Source organism: Oncorhynchus mykiss, chromosome 10 (genome assembly GCF_057628025.1).
Source record: "Oncorhynchus mykiss isolate SJ-2025 chromosome 10, ASM5762802v1, whole genome shotgun sequence".
Taxonomy (NCBI): domain Eukaryota; kingdom Metazoa; phylum Chordata; class Actinopteri; order Salmoniformes; family Salmonidae; genus Oncorhynchus; species Oncorhynchus mykiss.
Window position 1 is genome coordinate 45,526,324 of NC_143031.1, and position 18,677 is coordinate 45,545,000.

The 18,677-nt window shown below is 47.4% G+C and overlaps 1 protein-coding gene across 2 annotated transcripts in view; it reads left to right on the forward strand.

The window, feature by feature from the left end:
• The window catches only part of LOC110534029 (neuronal migration protein doublecortin), a 77,856-nt gene that overhangs the window by 13,106 nt on the left and 46,073 nt on the right, over positions 1-18,677 (forward strand). For both annotated transcript variants that reach the window (XM_036990429.2, XM_036990428.2), the window contains exon 3: positions 9,210-9,550. In XM_036990429.2, the coding sequence (XP_036846324.1) occupies positions 9,210-9,550 (341 nt within the window). The remainder of the gene's footprint in view (positions 1-9,209; positions 9,551-18,677) is intronic.

An 18,677-nucleotide genomic window follows, 5' to 3' on the forward strand; every position in this document is an offset into this window, starting at 1 on the left:
GTAACACTTTACTACTCTCTTCTGGGGAAAACGGGTTCCAAAAAGAGTTCTTCGGCTGTCCCATGTAGAACCCTCTGTGAACAGGGTCCTACATGGAACCCAAAAGGCTTCTACCTGGAACCAAAAGGGTTCGACCTGGAAGTGAAATGGGTTCTTCAAAGGGTTCTCTTATGCGGACAGCCGAATAACCATTTTAGGTTCTAGATAGCACCTTTGTTTTCAAGCGTGTGCCACTGTTATGACTGCTTTACTGTATCCCCGGGTCTCTCTGAAGGCTAATGGAGTAGGATAATGATGCATTTTACTGTATCCCCGGGTCTCTCTGAAGGCTAATGGAGTAGGATAATGATGCATTTTACTGTATCCCCGGGTCTCTCTGAAGGCTAATGGAGTAGGATAATGATGCATTTTACTGTATCCCCGGGTCTCTCTGAAGGCTAATGGAGTAGGATAATGATGCATTTTACTGTATCCCCGGGTCTCTCTGAAGGCTAATGGAGTAGGATAATGATGCATTTTACTGTATCCCCGGGTCTCTCTGAAGGCTAATGGAGTAGGATAATGATGCATTTTACTGTATCCCCAGGTTTTTCTGAAGGCTAATGGAGTAGGATAATGATGCATTTTACTGTATCCCCGGGTCTCTCTGAAGGCTAATGGAGTAGGATAATTATGCATTCAACTGTATCCCCGGGTCTCTCTGAAGGCTAATGGAGTAGGATAATGATGCATTTTACTGTATCCCCGGGTCTCTCTGAAGGCTAATGGAGTAGGATAATGATACATTTTTCTGTATCCCCGGGTCTCTCTGAAGGCTAATGGAGTAGGATAATGATGCATTTTACTGTATCCCCGGGTCTTTCTGAAGGCTAATGGAGTAGGATAATGATGCATTTTACTGTATCCCCGGGTCTCTCTGAAGGCTAATGGAGTAGGATAATGATGCATTTTACTGTATCCCCGGGTCTCTCTGAAGGCTAATGGAGTAGGATAATGATGCATTTTACTGTATCCCCGGGTCTCTCTGAAGGCTAATGGAGTAGGATAATGATGCATTTTACTGTATCCCCGGGTCTCTCTGAAGGCTAATGGAGTAGGATAATGATGCATTTTACTGTATCCCCGGGTCTCTCTGAAGGCTAATGGAGTAGGATAATGATGCATTTTACTGTCAACCTGATCACCCTCGTCCTTTATCGTCACCATCCTCATTGTCAGTAGGGTGGATACAATTGTCATTGATATGCATGGCATCTCGGTGGCATGTACACGTGGAATTCTCCCCAACGGAAGTGTAGACTAGAGCCTTTACAGCAGTGAGAGGGCTTGGCAGCCAGGAATTGGAAAACGGTTCCTAAATGGAGCCTGTTGGAGCCACCCATCCCCCTGGAAGCTGGAGCTCAGACGTGGGTCTCTGCCCGTTTCCTTGGCTTGATGTAACGTCTCCTCCCCTCATTACGGGGACTCCTCCACCTTTGATCTGAGCACTGAGTCTCAGACTCTGCAGACTTATCCACAGGGGAGTCTTCCAGTCAGATCCGCAATCTCCCTGTGGCTGAAGCAGGATATCATGAAGGCTGCTGGTTCTCTTACTGTGTCATATTAATATCCCCTCAACAGCAGGAGTACAGCAGCAGTACATTATTCCTTGTTTTTGAGGGGTTCTGTAACTGTATATGAAACAGGCTCTGCCGGGAATTAAGTGATACATAGTCTGGGGAGACTGACAGGTAGGTGGAGCAGAGCCCCCCCAGCTGGTTCCCTGTACAGGGAGAGGGAAACAGGAGGCTTCCCCCCCAGCTGGTTCTCTGTACAGGGAGAGGGAAACAGGAGGCTTCCCTCCCCAGCTGGTTCTCTGTACAGGGAGAGGGAAACAGGAGGCCTCCCTCCCCAGCTGGTTCCCTGTACAGGGAGAGGGAAACAGGAGGCTTCCCTCCCCAGCTGGTTCTCTGTACAGGGAGAGGGAAACAGGAGGCCTCCCTCCCCAGCTGGTTCCCTGTACAGGGAGAGGGAAACAGGAGGCCTCCCTCCCCAGCTGGTTCCCTGTACAGGGAGAGGGAAACAAGAGGCCTCCCTCCCCAGCTGGTTCCCTGTACAGGGAGAGGGAAACAGGAGGCCTCCCTCCCCAGCTGGTTCCCTGTACAGGGAGAGGGAAACAGGAGGCCTCCCTCCCAGCTGGTTCCCTGTACAGGGAGAGGGAAGCAGGAGGCCTCCCTCCCCAGCTGGTTCCCTGTACAGGGAGAGGGAAACAGGAGGCCTCCCTCCCCAGCTGGTTCCCTGTACAGGGAGAGGGAAACAGGAGGCCTCACTCCCCAGCTGGTTCCCTGTACAGAGAGAGGGAAACAGGAGGCCTCCCTCCCCAGCTGGTTCCCTGTACATTGAGAGGGAAACAGGAGGCCTCCCTCCCCAGCTGGTTCCCTGTACAGGGAGAGGGAAACAGGAGGCCTCCCTCCCCAGCTGGTTCCCTGTACAGGGAGAGGGAAACAGGAGGCCTCCCTCCCCAGCTGGTTCCCTGTACAGGGAGAGGGAAACAGGAGGCCTCCCTCCCCAGCTGGTTCCCTGTACAGGGAGAGGGAAACAAGTGGCCTCCCTCCCCAGCTGGTTCCCTGTACAGGGAGAGGGAAACAGGAGGCCTCCCTTCCCAGCTGGTTCCCTGTACAGGGAGAGGGAAACAAGAGGCCTCCCTCCCCAGCTGGTTCCCTGTACAGGGAGAGGGAAACAGGAGGCCTCCCTCCCCAGCTGGTTCTCTGTACAGGGAGAGGGAAACAGGAGGCCTCCCTCCTAGCTCTGTGTAATGTTGCTGCCTTCCAGGGGAAATGGATCATATTGTGGCCCATTAATAGAATAGAAATAGATGTTACTGCTACTTAGCGTTATGAAACGTTTCAGCTGATGTTATGCTGCCAGATTGGGCGTTTGCCTGCTGGGAAAGGCTCTACGGTCATTAAAAGGGATGATTTGAGGAAAAGAAAGAGAGTCTGCATGTTTGGAGTACAACCACAGAGGAAGATACAGTAAAAGCGAGGACAAGTTATAAACCAATGAGGGTAGGACCATGAAAAATAAATGAGTAGTGAATGATTCTGTTCTATGTCGACCTTGTCAGTGGATTTTCTCTACCTTTGGGTTCCTTACCTTGAGACCACACTCCTCAGAGTAGGAGAACCCTGTAATCTTACGCAATGGCTTGTCCTCTCGACACGTGTGACCTGGGAATTCAGTGTCCTCTGCCAGTGCTGTTTAAGTCTCTCCCTGAACGCCATCTGCCCCGGAGGCAGAGTTTTTCAATTACACTCAACACCCCTGGCTAATTGTGCTGTTCACTTCCCCTCCCCTTGATGCCCTCACTTCCTCCTTTCTTCCTCTCTGACACATCAACCCTTCTGTCTTCTAATCTTTCTGCTCGTCTCTTTTATGACGGGAATGAATAGGAACAGAATTGGCAGAATTATTTTCCAAAAAGCTTGGAAGCCCTAGAGGTTGTTTTTTTTTTTCTAGGAAAGGGGCTTGGCGGGTGGGGTGAAATGAGGCTGGGATTATGCAAATTAAACAAAGACATAAACCCTGGCTTAATTTGATCAAAATGAGGTGATCATCTCTTCCATTTGAGCTGCTTAGGAATGAGAGGGGGGGGGGGGGCTTCCGGGTGTGACTTGGGGGTGTTTGTGTACTGTGTGTGTGGGGTGGCCCCGGCGGGCCAGAGGAGACAAGGTATGTCACAGCAGGGAGAGTGAGTGAGATGGTTTGCTTGTGTGTGTGTGTGTGTGTGTTTCTGCAAGAGAGCGAGTTGTATGTATGTATGAACGTGGGGTGGCGAGAGGAGGGCAGTTCACCTTGCTGCTCTTCCTCTTTCGGGAGATAACGAACAAGGGGCGGCAGGTAGCCTAGTGTTTAGAGTGTTGAAAAGTCGCAGGATCGAATCCCCGAGCCGACGAGGTACAAAATCTGTCGTTCTGCCCCTGAACAAGGCCGTTAACCCACTGTTCCTAGGCCGTCATTGAAATTACGAATTTGTTCTTTAACTGACTCGTTAAATGAAGGTTAAATAGAAACTCCTCTGCACTGTATTATCCCCACTGCCCTTTGTATGGTGCTGCTGTGGCACAGGGAGGGAGCCCTTAGCCAATGGATGTCCCCTGGATCTCCCTGAGAGACTGTCTGACTGTCTGGGGAAATGGAAATGAAGGAACGATTGGTGGAGAATTGACGTTGAGAATGTTTTATTCGAAAAAGAAAGACGGAGGGTGTTATGAAAAACAGACAGAGAGATGGGGAAAGGGTGGAGGAGGTGTGGCTGGCTGCTCCTCTTTCTCATTTAGGTCACTTACACAGTGCAGTGCATGTAGGGAAAGCAGCCCAGGCAGCTGAGGAAGGCTTACACGATACATGATACAGTATTAGCCTGAGCCAGCTGCCACACCACCTTACTAGTCCTTACTCTACTCTACCGTAAAGAGTCATTAAGAGCTCAGCCCAAGCTGCCAGTCCACCCAGGCAGAAGGCTTAGTGGGACTGGCTGACTCTTGTCCTTAGGTGAAATCAGGACCCGCTTACCTGGGTGGAAGAGTCGAGCACTGCCATTTACACTGTTGCTGGGCAGTATGCCTACAGTGTAGATTTGCTCAGCCATAATAGTAACTCCGATGTAAATGTATTGTAGGAGGTAGTTGTCCCCCGTCCTTCTACTGAATCTGTATGATCCGATGGAAGAGAGCTGTGTGCGTAAGGAGTGCCCTCTAGGTAGGTGCTGTCATAACGCTCTTTAAAGGGCTGTCTCTGCTGTCTCGATGCACCACTACACAGGACAGCCACCGTTTCAGACGCAGGGTTCTCTCTCACAAGCGCGAGCCTAATTTATTCAGTTTCCATTGGAAAAACATCTGCATAAATATACTTAAGAGTACGTTGGATCTCATGACACGTGTCATTATTTTTTTTTTAGCAGCGCAGGTGGGAAGAAGACACAGACGTCTAGCAGAAATTCAGATTAGTATTCCGGCTAGACGGCGTTCATTTTAGACTCAACTCATTCACGTGCTTAGCCAAAGTCCCCTTCTTTTCGGGGGGGGGGGAAACATCTTACATTCCTTTATGAGTTCTCCAGGGATGTGCCTGCCATACAGTAGGATATACATGATCCTGTCTCAGTGACAGCACTGGCTTTGCCTTCACCGTGTGCTGTCTGGGAGAAATGCAGTGAGTATAACGAGTAGCCCTGTCAACCATGGAGAATGGAGATGCCTGTGCACATACACCCACCCACACAGGCAGATCTGGGAGAGTTGTGGGCCGACTCTGTGGAAGCAGAAGCCCCACTGATTTTCTAAGTGACGAAAAGCTTCGTTTTTTGTCGTATTTCAGTATTTGGATAGAGTTATGTTACATTACCTGTGTTACAAAACCAGCTAGCTAACCTACTGGTATTGCTACACTCGCTAAGTCTAGGGGCCCTAGGCCTAAACGGTCTGTGACCTGATTTAAGGTGTGCACTTATGTGAGACGTCAGAGTATGCAGACCGCGTTGTATGCATGTGGACCCCAGGACCCCAAAAGTCCTCGTCGCAGCGAGTTACTTTGTTTGAGTGGTTGCAGGCAGTACACTGTGATGTGACTCTATTTCAAATGTTCTTACAGATGTGGGTTGTTCATTTGATCACTCTTTTGTTGCTGGGAATTGTCCCACACAGCACGAAATGCAAACTCGTAGTGTATTCAAGGTTTTAAAAATAAACATAATAATTCACATTTCCTGTTGCTGCAGGATTATTTTCCTGCTGTAGCAAACTGGCTCAAATTAAGATTCTACATCTGTAAAAAATAAAAAAAATAAAAATGTATATAGTTTCTACCCGTCGTCAGATCCCCTGGTAACACTGCTCTGCTGTTTGCCCTGTCCTCTGGTGTGTCATTGCTGCTCTGTCCCCTAGCTATCTCTCATCACCAGCCTCACATTACTGATGAGGTTTGTCTCCCAGCTGTTGCTTCTGTTTGCAGATTCCGTCTGTCTTTTCTCTGCATCGCTTCCTCTCTCAGGGACAGGGATCATCAGTTTATCCACTGACTGTCCTGCCTCTCCTCTCCCCTACCTGTAAACATTACACTCTCCTCTCCACCTCAGGGTCATGTGAATAGTAATACCTCATTTTCAGTCCCTTTTATTTACCTAGTCTCTATGTATATAAAATGTTTATCCCCGAGTCTCTGAACCGCAGGGCGGTATAGGCGTTATCCTGTCAGTGGTCTAAAGTGGTGGCTCCCAATGTTTTTCGGTTACTGTACCACCAGGAACTGCCCAGGAATACCCCTGATTTACCCCCCCCCCCCCCCTTTTGCGCAATTTAGCAGAAGGACTATGGTCTCATGAGTCTTCTCAAGTACCCCCTGTGGATAGGCCAAGTAACCACTGGTCTATAGAGAAGACTATACTGTAGCTGGCCTGGAGTAACCAAACCGCTGAGCCACAGTGACAGGTCCCATTACACTCTCCTCCTACGGAACACTACCTACAGGTCACAGTTGATCCACAGGTCTTCATGAACACTGTTCATAAAACTAGGACAAATGGGAGATCATTACTACTTCTAAGATCTATGATAATTCCATCAGCTGATGTTAAAGGCCTAGTGCATTAAAACACTTGATTTTATTTTGTTTTATATATATTTCCACACTTGAAATAATATATAATACTGTGAAATTGTGAAAAGTATGATAATCCCCTTTTAGTGTAAGAGACTGTTTGAAAAAGCTGCCTGATTTTTCAGCCTGTTTTGGTGGGATGGAGTTTTTGGCCTGCCTTGTGACATCACCAGGCGACCAATTATTGAATTTTAGCCTGCCTTGTGACATCACCAGGCGACCAATTATTGAGTTTTAGCCTGCCTTGTGACATCATCAATTATTAACTAATTGATCGCTTGGTGATGTCACAAGGCAGGCCAAAACTCCAGAAAGAGAGTTCCAAAACCTCTGCCAATAACCGCTACAGTAGTTTTCAGTTCACCCTTCCCCAGTCAGACCACTCCCAGACAGTCCTAGCAAACTTCTTGCTTGAGAAGTTTCACTGTGCTAAGAATCAAATGTATTCCCCCTTTTTGACAATTTTCACTAAAAATAATCACAGTAAGCAGTAAGTAGGTTTTCATCCAATTGGTGACAGATTTCCAATGTGAATAGTCCAAAATCTGCATAAAGAAAATGTTTCCACCAAACTGGCATTGCAAATAAAAATCATAGTGCACACAAAATGTACTTTTTCGCTTCAGTTTTCATGTACCGAATGAAAATTGAATGTTCAATTTGTTTCCATCGCATTTTCAACTCTATGCGATAGTTTTGTCACTAAAACTGTTGTGTTAAATGAAAAATGTGTCTAATCTGGTCTTGACCCGTGCTCTTTAGCCAACAGCTCCCAGATGCAGTGCAGGTAGGCTAGTCTATATGATGAGATTATGGATAACAGCGAGAATATTTTCATTTGTCCGAACGGTCAGCCAAGCATCGATCATCATGTCACTTGAATAAGACCCTCAACATTTATTGGAAAGGAGCATCAAGCTCATCACCTTGCACTTTCACCACCCTGTGGAGTTCACCATCATTTATTTAGTCTGTATCTTAATTCAAACTGCATGGTTTCCTGAGTCGTAGTGATTTTTTTTTATACGGTATGACTTTACTCGCATAAAAAATGTGGATGGAAACGTGGTTACTAAGGTACTTAATTGTAATAGGACAGGACTAAAAACAAACAAAATATAACTCATGTAAAATATACTGTGTCTGTAAAATGTACATAGTATGTATAAGCTGGAAGTAGAAGCCTAGTTGTTGTTGTTCATTAGTTTACTCCAATTAGGGGAGGGGTGGTAGGGTTAAAGGAAGATATATTTTAAAAAGATATGTATACATTTACAGTACCAGTCAAAAGTTTGGACACAAGGGTTTTTCTTTATTTTTACTATTTTCTACATTGTAGAATAAAAGTGAAGACATCAAAACTATGAAATAACACATATGGAATCATGTAGTAACCAAAAAAGTGTTAAACAAATCCAAATATATTTTAGATTTTAGATTCTTCAAAGTAGCAACCCTTTGCCTCGATGACAGCTTTGCACACTCTTGGCATTCTGTCAACCAGCGTCATGAGGTAGTCAACTGGAATGCATTTCAATGAACAGGTGTGCTGGCTCTCATATGAGGACCACCGCAGGAAAGGATGGGGTTGCGAGAAATGATTGGGGAAAAAATGGGGTACCCACAAATTCTGGCAGAAAAAATGCAGTTCCCGCAGAAAAGTTTGAATACCATTGGTGTAGGTGTCCCTAGAGTGCAGGTAGTTGAGTGTGAGTGGTGTAGTAGGAAGTCCAGAATGTGAGTATGGACTTATTGTGTTTAAAAGAGGGACATGATGAAGACACCCAGCACTTTAGCTTCAGGTATAATAAAACCCTCTTCACATCGCTGTATTAAACTAGGGTGAAGGAGTGGTATGATGAAGTGAAGTGGTATGGCATTGCAATATTGTATGTATGTGAGAGAGAGAGAGAGAGGGAGGGAGGGATAAAAAAGAGGGAGGGAAAGAGTACATCCGGGTCCTTTTGTTTGATTGCTCCGTGTTCTGGATTGCTATATTCCATCACTGGCTGGCATATCTCTGACGGAGCAGTCTCCTCCTGCTGTTTGATGATTGGGCAAGAGTTCAGTGCATGGGTCAGCACACTTTGGATTAGGTTAATGGAGATGCTCTAGCAATTATTGACAGGGAGGAAGCACAGGTCACTGGCCCATTTATACATGAATGGGAAAATAACTGCTAGTTTGTCGACACACTATCAGATTCAGTCGAGCTAGATTGCCGTATTTGAGAATGAGGCTGTTTTTCCATCCTCTTCACAAGTTTATGTTGTATCCATGCCTTTAGTATCAGATATAGTAGCATAGTATATGTAGTTTACATTAAGGATGTGTCGGTATTTTCTCCAAATACATGAATATGATCTGCCGTTATGTGATATCTGAGCTGATTATCCTACAGGTCATAACAGCCCACCTTTTCCCAATAGTATTGATGTCTCACATTGAAGCCAATCTTTCCTCAGGGAGTTGGAAACCAATGGGGACCTACTGAGGTTTTGAGATGTCAAACAAGGCGAATACTTTGTGTTCCTCACAGTGTTTTATGCTTCTCTCTGTCCTCTCCTCAGGAGAGAGCTACGTCTGTGCGTCCGAGAACATCTACAAGAAGGTCGACTACACGAAGAACGTCAACCCCAACTGGTCTGTGAACGTGAAGGCCTCGGCCAGCCAGAAGAACCTGCAGAGCCTAGCCAGTAAGCAGGCCGGCGAAGCCCGGGAGGGCAAGGAGTTTGTTCGGCCCAAGCTGGTGACGGTGATGCGGAGTGGCGTGAAGCCGAGGAAGGCCGTCCGCGTGCTGCTCAACAAGAAGACCGCGCACTCCTTCGAACAGGTGCTCACCGACATCACAGAGGCCATCAAGCTGGAGAGCGGCGTGGTCAAGAGGATCTACACACTGGACGGAAAGCAGGTCAGTCACGCTCTTACGCACATCACCTCATCACCCAGCCCACTGGGCACAAACTGGTTATATCACCGTTGTTTCAGCGTATTGTGATGTGGAATCTGTTGTTTTCAGGATAACATTTCAACCACAGAATAATGTCATCACGGTAACCAATTTTCAACTTAGACAAACCTTGTATGAAAGATGTTGAATTTGTACCTTTGAAACAACATCGGATCTTCAACATAATATCCACTATAAGAAAAAAGCAATAGTCTGGGCAGCACCTACTGGAGAGTTGATTCCATCTCCAGCTGTCTCGTCCATGGCCACATTTTTGGGTTACTTAAATAATAAATGTCTCCTTATATACAGTGCCTTGCGAAAGTATTCAGCCCCCTTGAACTTTGCGATCTTTTGCCACATTTCAGGCTTCAAACATAAAGATATAAAACTGTATTTTTTTGTGAAGAATCAACAACAAGTGGGACACAATCATGAAGTGGAACGACATTTATTGGATATTTCAAACTTTTTTAACAAATCAAAAACTGAAAAATTGGGCGTGCAAAATTATTCAGCCCCTTTACTTTCAGTGCAGCAAACTCTCTCCAGAAGTTCAGTGAGGATCTCTGAATGATCCAATGTTGACCTAAATGACTAATGATGATAAATACAATCCACCTGTGTGTAATCAAGTCTCCGTATAAATGTACCTGCACTGTGATAGTCTCAGAGGTCCGTTAAAAGCGCAGAGAGCATCATGAAGAACAAGGAACACACCAGGCAGGTCCGAGATACTGTTGTGAAGAAGTTTAAAGCCGGATTTGGATACAAAAAGATTTCTCAAGCTTTAAACCTCCCAAGGAGCACTGTGCAAGCGATAATATTGAAATGGAAGGAGTATCAGACCACTGCAAATCTACCAAGACCTGGCCGTCCCTCTAAACTTTCAGCTCATACAAGGAGAAGACTGATCAGAGATGCAGCCAAGAGGCCCATGATCACTCTGGATGAACTGCAGAGATCTACAGCTGAGGTGGGAGACTCTGTCCATAGGACAACAATCAGTCGTATATTGCACAAATCTGGCCTTTATGGAAGAGTGGCAAGAAGAAAGCCATTTCTTAAAGATATCCATAAAAAGTGTCGTTTAAAGTTTGCCACAAGCCACCTGGGAGACACACCAAACATGTGGAAGAAGGTGCTCTGGTCAGATGAAACCAAAATTGAACTTTTTGGCAACAATGCAAAACGTTATGTTTGGCGTAAAAGCAACACAGCTGAACACACCATCCCCACTGTCAAACATGGTGGTGGCAGCATCATGGTTTGGGCCTGCTTTTCTTCAGCAGGGACAGGGAAGATGGTTCAAATTGATGGGAAGATGGATGGAGCCAAATACAGGACCATTCTGGAAGAAAACCTGATGGAGTCTGCAAAAGACCTGAGACTGGGACGGAGATTTGTCTTCCAACAAGACAATGATCCAAAACATAAAGCAAAATCTACAATGGAATGGTTCAAAAATAAACATATCCAGGTGTTAGAATGGCCAAGTCAAAGTCCAGACCTGAATCCAATCGAGAATCAGTGGAAAGAACTGAAAACTGCTGTTCACAAATGCTCTCCATCCAACATCACTGAACTCGAGCTGTTTTGCAAGGAGGAATGGGAAAAAATGTCAGTCTCTCGATGTGCAAAACTGATAGAGACATACCCCAAGCGACTTACAGCTGTAATCGCAGCAAAAGGTGGCGCTACAAAGTATTAACTTAAGGGGGCTGAATCATTTTGCACGCCCAATTTTTCAGTTTTTGATTTGTTAAAAAAGTTTGAAATATCCAATAAATGTCGTTCCACTTCATGATTGTGTCCCACTTGTTGTTGATTCTTCACAAAAAAATACAGTTTTATATCTTTATGTTTGAAGCCTGAAATGTGGCAAAAGGTCGCAAAGTTCAAGGGGGCCGAATACTTTCGCAAGGCACTGTAATTATAGAAAGTGTGGATGTTATAGATAGATAGGAATGATTTATTCTACCATTTGAAACACAATACAACCACACATATGGATAATGCATTTTACAATCATCGAGGACGACACACAAAAAAAAGTTTGAAAACGTATTTCTGTCGTGATCCTCTTAAATAAATGGTTAAAAAAAGTACGAACATAAACATATTATTCCTAGGCTACACAGTAGACCTACTCGCCATACTTTGGTCACACACATAACACATGATAAAACGACGTTCACGATTAGTATTTCATCATGTAAAGCATGCATGTTCAACATAGCGTGCATACGTCGTCACAGGTCTGTGGAGATCTTCACAATTGCTGTAACAATCTGTGCGGATTCTAAAACTGCATTGATCACTTGTACATGTACTTTTCAATGTAATCTCAAATGCAATCCAGGTCATTTGGTTCTTCTATTAGATGAAGTACAGTGATAACACATTAAGTTGTTTTGTGAATAAACCAAATATATGACATTGTATTCCCATTTGACCTTTGGTGTGCTTTGAAAGCTCAGTGAAACTAACACATTTTGATGACAACTAAAGAAAAGAAGAAAATAATCGTACATTCATTTTCCATTGGAAGATGGTTGAAAGCATAGTGATAACACATTGGGAATTCAACAAACTTTTGGCTGTCTTTCCGAGTGGGTGCAAATAGGTTGGAATCTCATTGATCAGTATATCTACCAAACATTACCCAAAAAGGGAGAGCCGAAGAACCCTTTTCTAAGAATGTGTTCTCTATTGAGGCTCTAGGGAACATGCGAACTGGAGTAAGCGAAGGATTAAAAAAAGGCCACAACATAGCAGGCCACTGTGGTCAGGACAAAGCCCTCATTCACCCCAACCACAGCAACGATTATCTTCATTCAGCATCAAAGGAAACAGAAGCAACCACTGCGAGACCTGGGTTTCTGAGTGGCACAGCGGTCTAAGGCACTGCATCTCAGTGCTAGAGGTGTCACTACAGACCCTGGTTCAATTCCAGGCTGTATCACAACCGGCGGTCATTGGGAGTCCCATAGGGTGGCGCACAATTGACCCAGCATCGTCTGGTTTGGCTGGGGTAGGCTGTCATTGTAATTTCAAATATGTTCTTAACTGACTTCCAATACATATGGAAATAATCATGCAAATGTTTCCCTATAAATGCTGATAAGGTCTGTGGGTAGCAAACAGTGTTTCAAAATAGACACAACAAAAGCTGAGTTGTTTGTTGCCTGTATCCCTGAAGCAATAATATTGCTACTGTGTACTGTAAGGTTTGGGTGGTAGGTATCCTGTAACAAAACGCTAGGAGTCAGGAAGCAGGTGCAGAAGGGTTTAATAAAGAAACGATACCGATGAACAAACATGAGAAGCGTACAGAATGTGAGGGAAAACAATACTACCTAATGACTGATGTCAACTGAGGGGGAGTAATCACGGAGTAAATAATGACCAGGTGTGCGTAATGATGGGGAACAGATTGTGTAATAATTGTTGCCAGGACCGATGGTTAGTGGACCGCCGACGTCGATCACCGGAGGGAGGGAGTAGGAGTAGGCATGACAGTACCCCCTCCCCCCCGAAGTGCGGGTCAAGGCGCAGGACAACGTCGGCAAGGAGGACAGCCCCGAGGGCGAGGAGCAGGCCGGTACGGACGGCAGAGATGGAAATCCCGGATGATGTTTGGGTCCAGGATGTCTGCCACCGGGACACAAGAGCGCTCCTCAGGACCGTGCCCCTCCCAGTCCACCAGGTACTGGAGCCAACCCCCACAATGTCGGGAGTCGGGGAGGGACAATATAGGAGGTGTGTCGAGTGGGAAGGCATCATCCAGGGGACCAGGAACCACCGGTCTGAAGAGGGAAACATGAAAGGAGGGTGAGTTCCAGTAGTTGGTGTGGAGTTTTATGCGATAGGTTACCTCATTGAACCTTCAGAGGACCTTAAAGGGCCCCACAAACAGGTTCCTGGTGTAGAGCCAGACACAATCACCAGGATGGAATGGAGGATGGAGCCTCACTGCTGTGGTGGTCCGCCTGATCCTTTTGACGACGGACAGCATGCTGAAACCACTCAACCACTGCAGGGGCTTCGGCCTGGCTTGGAGTCTATGGAGCCAGGGCCTGCTGATATCCCAGGACGCACTGGAAGGGAGTCAGACCGGTGGAGGAGTGACAAAGTGAGTTCTGGGCATATTCCGCACAGGGAAGAAACACGGCCCACTCCCCCTGCCGGTCCTGGCAGTGATTCCTTAGGAACCTCCCCAGCTTCTGGTTGGTCCTCTCCACCTGCCCATTGGACTGAGGCTGGTACCCGGATGTGAGGCTGACCGTGGCCCCTGGTTTCTCCATAAAGGCTTTCCAGACCTGCATTGTGAATTGGGGACCACGATCGGAAACGATGTCCTCCGGAAGGCCATAGTGCCGGAAGACCTGCTGGAATAGTGCCTCAGCGACCTGGAGAGCAGTAGGTAGACCAGAGAGAGGGATAAAACGGCAGGGTTTAGAGAATCTGTCAACAATCATAATAGTGGTAAAACCATCAGAAAGGGGGAGATCAGTTACAAAGTCTATGGACAGATATGACCAAGGCCGCTAAGGCACGGGAACAGGAAGTAGTTTCCCTGCTGGAGCGTGTAGGGGAGATTTTTATTGGGAACATACGTAACATGAGTTGATATTGTGGGCAACGGCCTGCGCCAAGGTGGGCCACCAGTATTTATCGGAGAGGGGTTGGATGGTGCGGGTGATACCTGGGTGTCCAGCGGTGAGGAATGTGTGTGCCCAGGTCAACAGCCGATCTCTCACCCCCATGGGGTTGTAGAAGCGTTCTGGAGGGCAGGTAGCAGGAGCGGGTTCCCTCTCCAGAACCTGGCGGATGTCCACATCTACGTCTCAAAACACGGGGCCAACGATACGGGATGACAGATTGATGGGCTGAAGGACACTCACAGGATCCTCCACCGACGTGGAACCGCAGGGTACAAGAAGCAGGTCCTCCGGCATCCTGGTCCCCAGGTGGTCATTCTCATCCTCGATCAGGAGATGGTGGGGTTATGAAGTTGAATCCATGGGAGACAGAGGATGACTTTGTGTACAGGTGCAGCGATGATAAGGAAGGGAAGGCTTTCCTGGTGCACGGGTCCCACGGTGAGGATGAGTGGTGCTGAGATGTACGTTATTGTGCCGGAACCCAATGGTCACTTATCCAGGGCTTGGACAGGAAAAGGAGAGGTGAGCGAGATAGAATTTATGTTCAGGGAGGAGCCGAGTGTCTGGTCGATTAAATTCCTTGCGGCACCGAAGTCCACTAGTGCTGTAGAGACAACACCTGAGGGACAACCTGCCAGTGAAATGGGAACCGAAAGGGTTTGGTGGGAAATGATGATGATGGAATAATCACGGGGACGCCCCTCTGCTCGAGTGGACCACGGGTTAGGACGAACCGGACACCGCTGAAGCTGGTGCCCCTCCTGGCCACAATAGGGAGCCCCAGCTGTCTCCAGCGACGCCGCTCTACCGCGGAGTGGTGTGTGGCCCCACCTCCATGGGTTCAGGCTCTGCCTCAGGCCAGCCAAAGGAGGGAGGTGAGTGGCGAGGTGGGCACTGGCGCTCCCAAAGAAGGTTATCCAGACAAATGGCCAGCGTGATGAGTGCGTCCAAGAATAGGTTGTCATCCCGACACGCCAACTCTGTCTGGACCTCCTCGCGCAGTTCTCTCCGGAATAGAGTGCGGAGCGCCGGCTCTTTCCATCCGCTGGAGGCTGCCACAGTCCGAAAGGTGAGGGTGCACTCCGCAGCGGTCTGGGCACCCTGCTGGAGTTGGAGAAGTCGCTCACCTCCCTCTCTGCCTTCTGGAGGATGGTCGAAGACCACCCTGAACAGAGCCATGAACCTCTCATTGGAACCCAGCTCCTCCTCTCCTCTCTCCCAGATGGCCGTAACCCACTCCCAACGCCCGCCCGGTCAGCAGGGAAATGACTGTGGCACCCTTGAACCGCTTGGTGGAGGGGCTCCCGTCTGATAGGCGAAATAGAGGTAGCACTGGAGTAGGAAGCCACGGCATTTTGATGGTCTACCGTCATGCTTCTCCGGAAGAGACAGTTGGGCATTGCTGATCTAGGCGGACGGCTGGGTAGGCTGGGGGACTGGCTCACTGTGATGACCCGTGGTAGGAGGCCCTCTGTTAGGGGTATAGAGAGCCTCGTTGGTGGTGTCGAGGCAGTGGAGAATGCGGAGGACCTCCTCCATGGCCGTACCCAGTTGCGCCAGCTGGTCATGATGTTGGTGGAGTAGATGACCCTGTTCGTCTGGAAGATGGTGTGATCCTCTGCTCTTTCCAGAGGGAGGGGACCTCCAGTATGTCAACAGATGTCAGACTAAGGTCACATTCAGCACTACTACCGCCAAGTCATTATACAAACATCTAAAACGAACTTTGAATGAAAAACATACCTAAGAAGTCTCTTGTGTTTAGTTCTGTCACTGTCGATATCTGTCACTGACAAAGACCTATAATGTAGTCCCAGTCTAGAACCTAAAAGGGTTATTCGGCTGGCCCCATAGGAAAACCCAGGTAGAGTCCTTTCGGGTTCCATGTAAAACCCTTTCCACAGAGGGTTCTACATGGAACCCAAAATAGTTTTACCTGGAACCTAAAAGGGAGAGCCGAAGAACCCTTTTGAAACCCTTTTTCTAAGAATGTATTCTCTATTGAGGCTCTAGGGAACATGCGAACTGGAGTAAGAGAAGGATTAAAGCAAGGCCACAACATAGCAGGCCACTGTGGTCAGGACAAAGCCCTCATTCACCCCAACCACATTCAGCATCAAAGGAAACAGAAGCAACCACTGCGATACATATGGAAATAATCATGCAATGTTTTTCTAGAAATGCTGATACGTTCTGTGGGTAGCAAACAGTGTTTTAAAATAGATACAAAAGCTCAATTGTTTGTTGCCTGTAGCCCTAAAGCAATGACATTGCTACTGTGTACTGTAAGGTTGGGGCGGTATCCTGCAACATGTACGCTGGGAGTCAGGAAGCAGGTGCAGAAGGTGAGTTTAGTAAAGAAACGATACCGATGAACATACATGAGAAGCGTACAGAATGTGGGGGAGAACAATACTACCTAATGACTGATGTCAACTGAGGGCTAAATAACGAGGGAGTAATCACGGAGTAAATGATGACCAGGTGTGCGTAATTATAGTTGCCAGGACCGGTGGTTAGTAGACCGGCGATGTCGCTCGCCGGAGGGATGGAGCAGGAGTATTTGTGACAGTATTCCCCCCCCCCTCCACGACATATCCAGATTTTCATATCGTCATACCATTTCTGTACCATACCGGGGTTTACGGTATTACCGAATGTGCACACAAGGGGCGCTATTTAAAGTATAAATTAATACATTAGGGGACGCACTAAACAATTTAGGCAACAAGGACCTTGATCCAGGAGGGGGTTGAATGTCTCTGCTTTAACCAAGAAGCTTGATCTTGACATCTAGCCACTTAGCTAGCAAGTTAGCAAACCAAATGCATAGCTGGAGCCTTGAGCTGGATGTCATTTATTCAACACATTTTTAGATTTCTGTTAGTTATACTTAACTTAGTTATACGCAGCGGGGTAGCACACGCCCTTGCAGCCCCTGCGAGGCCCCCAACCCCAAAAAACGTGGTTGAAGATCATACTCCCTGTATTTTCAAAACACCCCTTTTAAACGCTATAAGCGGTACAGTGTATCACCCAAGTCTAGCGTACTGTTGACTCGGGAGAATGAAGTCACGCTGTGTCACCCCAAAGACGTCTCATATTACCACAGTCAGGTTTTAACTGGACCGAGCTCTATTGCGTTTGTGCAGAGGTTGATCATCCCATTTGGGTGGTGGTGTAGAAGCTGAGTGGAGAAACCAACCGCTCTACAGCAGCACCAGGACGTGACGTTGAGTTCCATGGATCATGGGCGACTCACTGACAGGGTCCAACTCTCATCTGCCTGTGGAGACACACACACACACACACACACACACACAGACACACACACACACACACACACACACACACACACACACACACACACACACACACACACACACACACAGGCGAGCGCACACACACACACACACACACACACACACACACACACAAACACACACACACACACACACGTCCCTGACCTGACCAAGCAGCCCACCAGAAGGCTAAGGTGGGAAACATCATCAGGTGCAGAGGGCTGAGACCAAAGAGTGCAGCTCCTTCAGTAGGCCAGAGAGCTGGACTAACGTCAGAAACCTCACAAACTCCCACAGCGACCCTTCGATCACCCAGTCAGAAAGGAAGGCAGACAGAGGGAGGCAGGAGATCTCCTTTGCTACGTTGGCTCCCTGGCCTGCTCTGGTCTACAAAGACCTGCTGTGGAGTGGACACCCATATAGTTCATGTTAATCAATATGTGAAGAGACTCTCCCGTTTCATCGTACTTCATGACTCAGACGAGGTAGGATAGAGCTCTACATCCCAAACGTGAGTAGGACATTGCCTGTTAGGAGTGGTTGTGATGCACCATAAGACAGATCCATATTTGAATAGCCAATATCCACGTTCATCTGTATACACTGCCAGAAAGCCACTCGGAAGTGCAGCAATTAGCAGCCGTAAAGATATGGAGGGAATGACATTGTGAGAGGGGATCCTCTGAGAGGTTAAAGTGTCTCTACCTCAGCAGCAAACCACAGCCCTGGTCTGACCAGCTCTGTCCCAGAGACACACAGAGGACACGTCGGGAGGTACAAACAACCCTGCTGAGCTGACATATAGAGACGTGACTTCATTAAACCCACGCCCGAAAGTGTGTTGGCAGTGGTAGAGCGTCATTTGATTTGAAGAAGACGGCATCGTTTGATTTCACATTGTTGCTGGAATCAAAAGACCATTATGCCCGTCATATTCCATCGGACACTATTCATTAGATTGTCCTCTTCTCTTCTCCTGGCTGTCCCATCGCCGCCCAGTGCTGCTAGAGGCCTGGCTATATTAGGCTTTAGCGCTATAGACCCAGCCCAGGCCCAGCCAGGCTGATTGTCTACAGCTGTTCCTCAGGCCCACCTTTTTGATGTGGTTGAACGGACTGC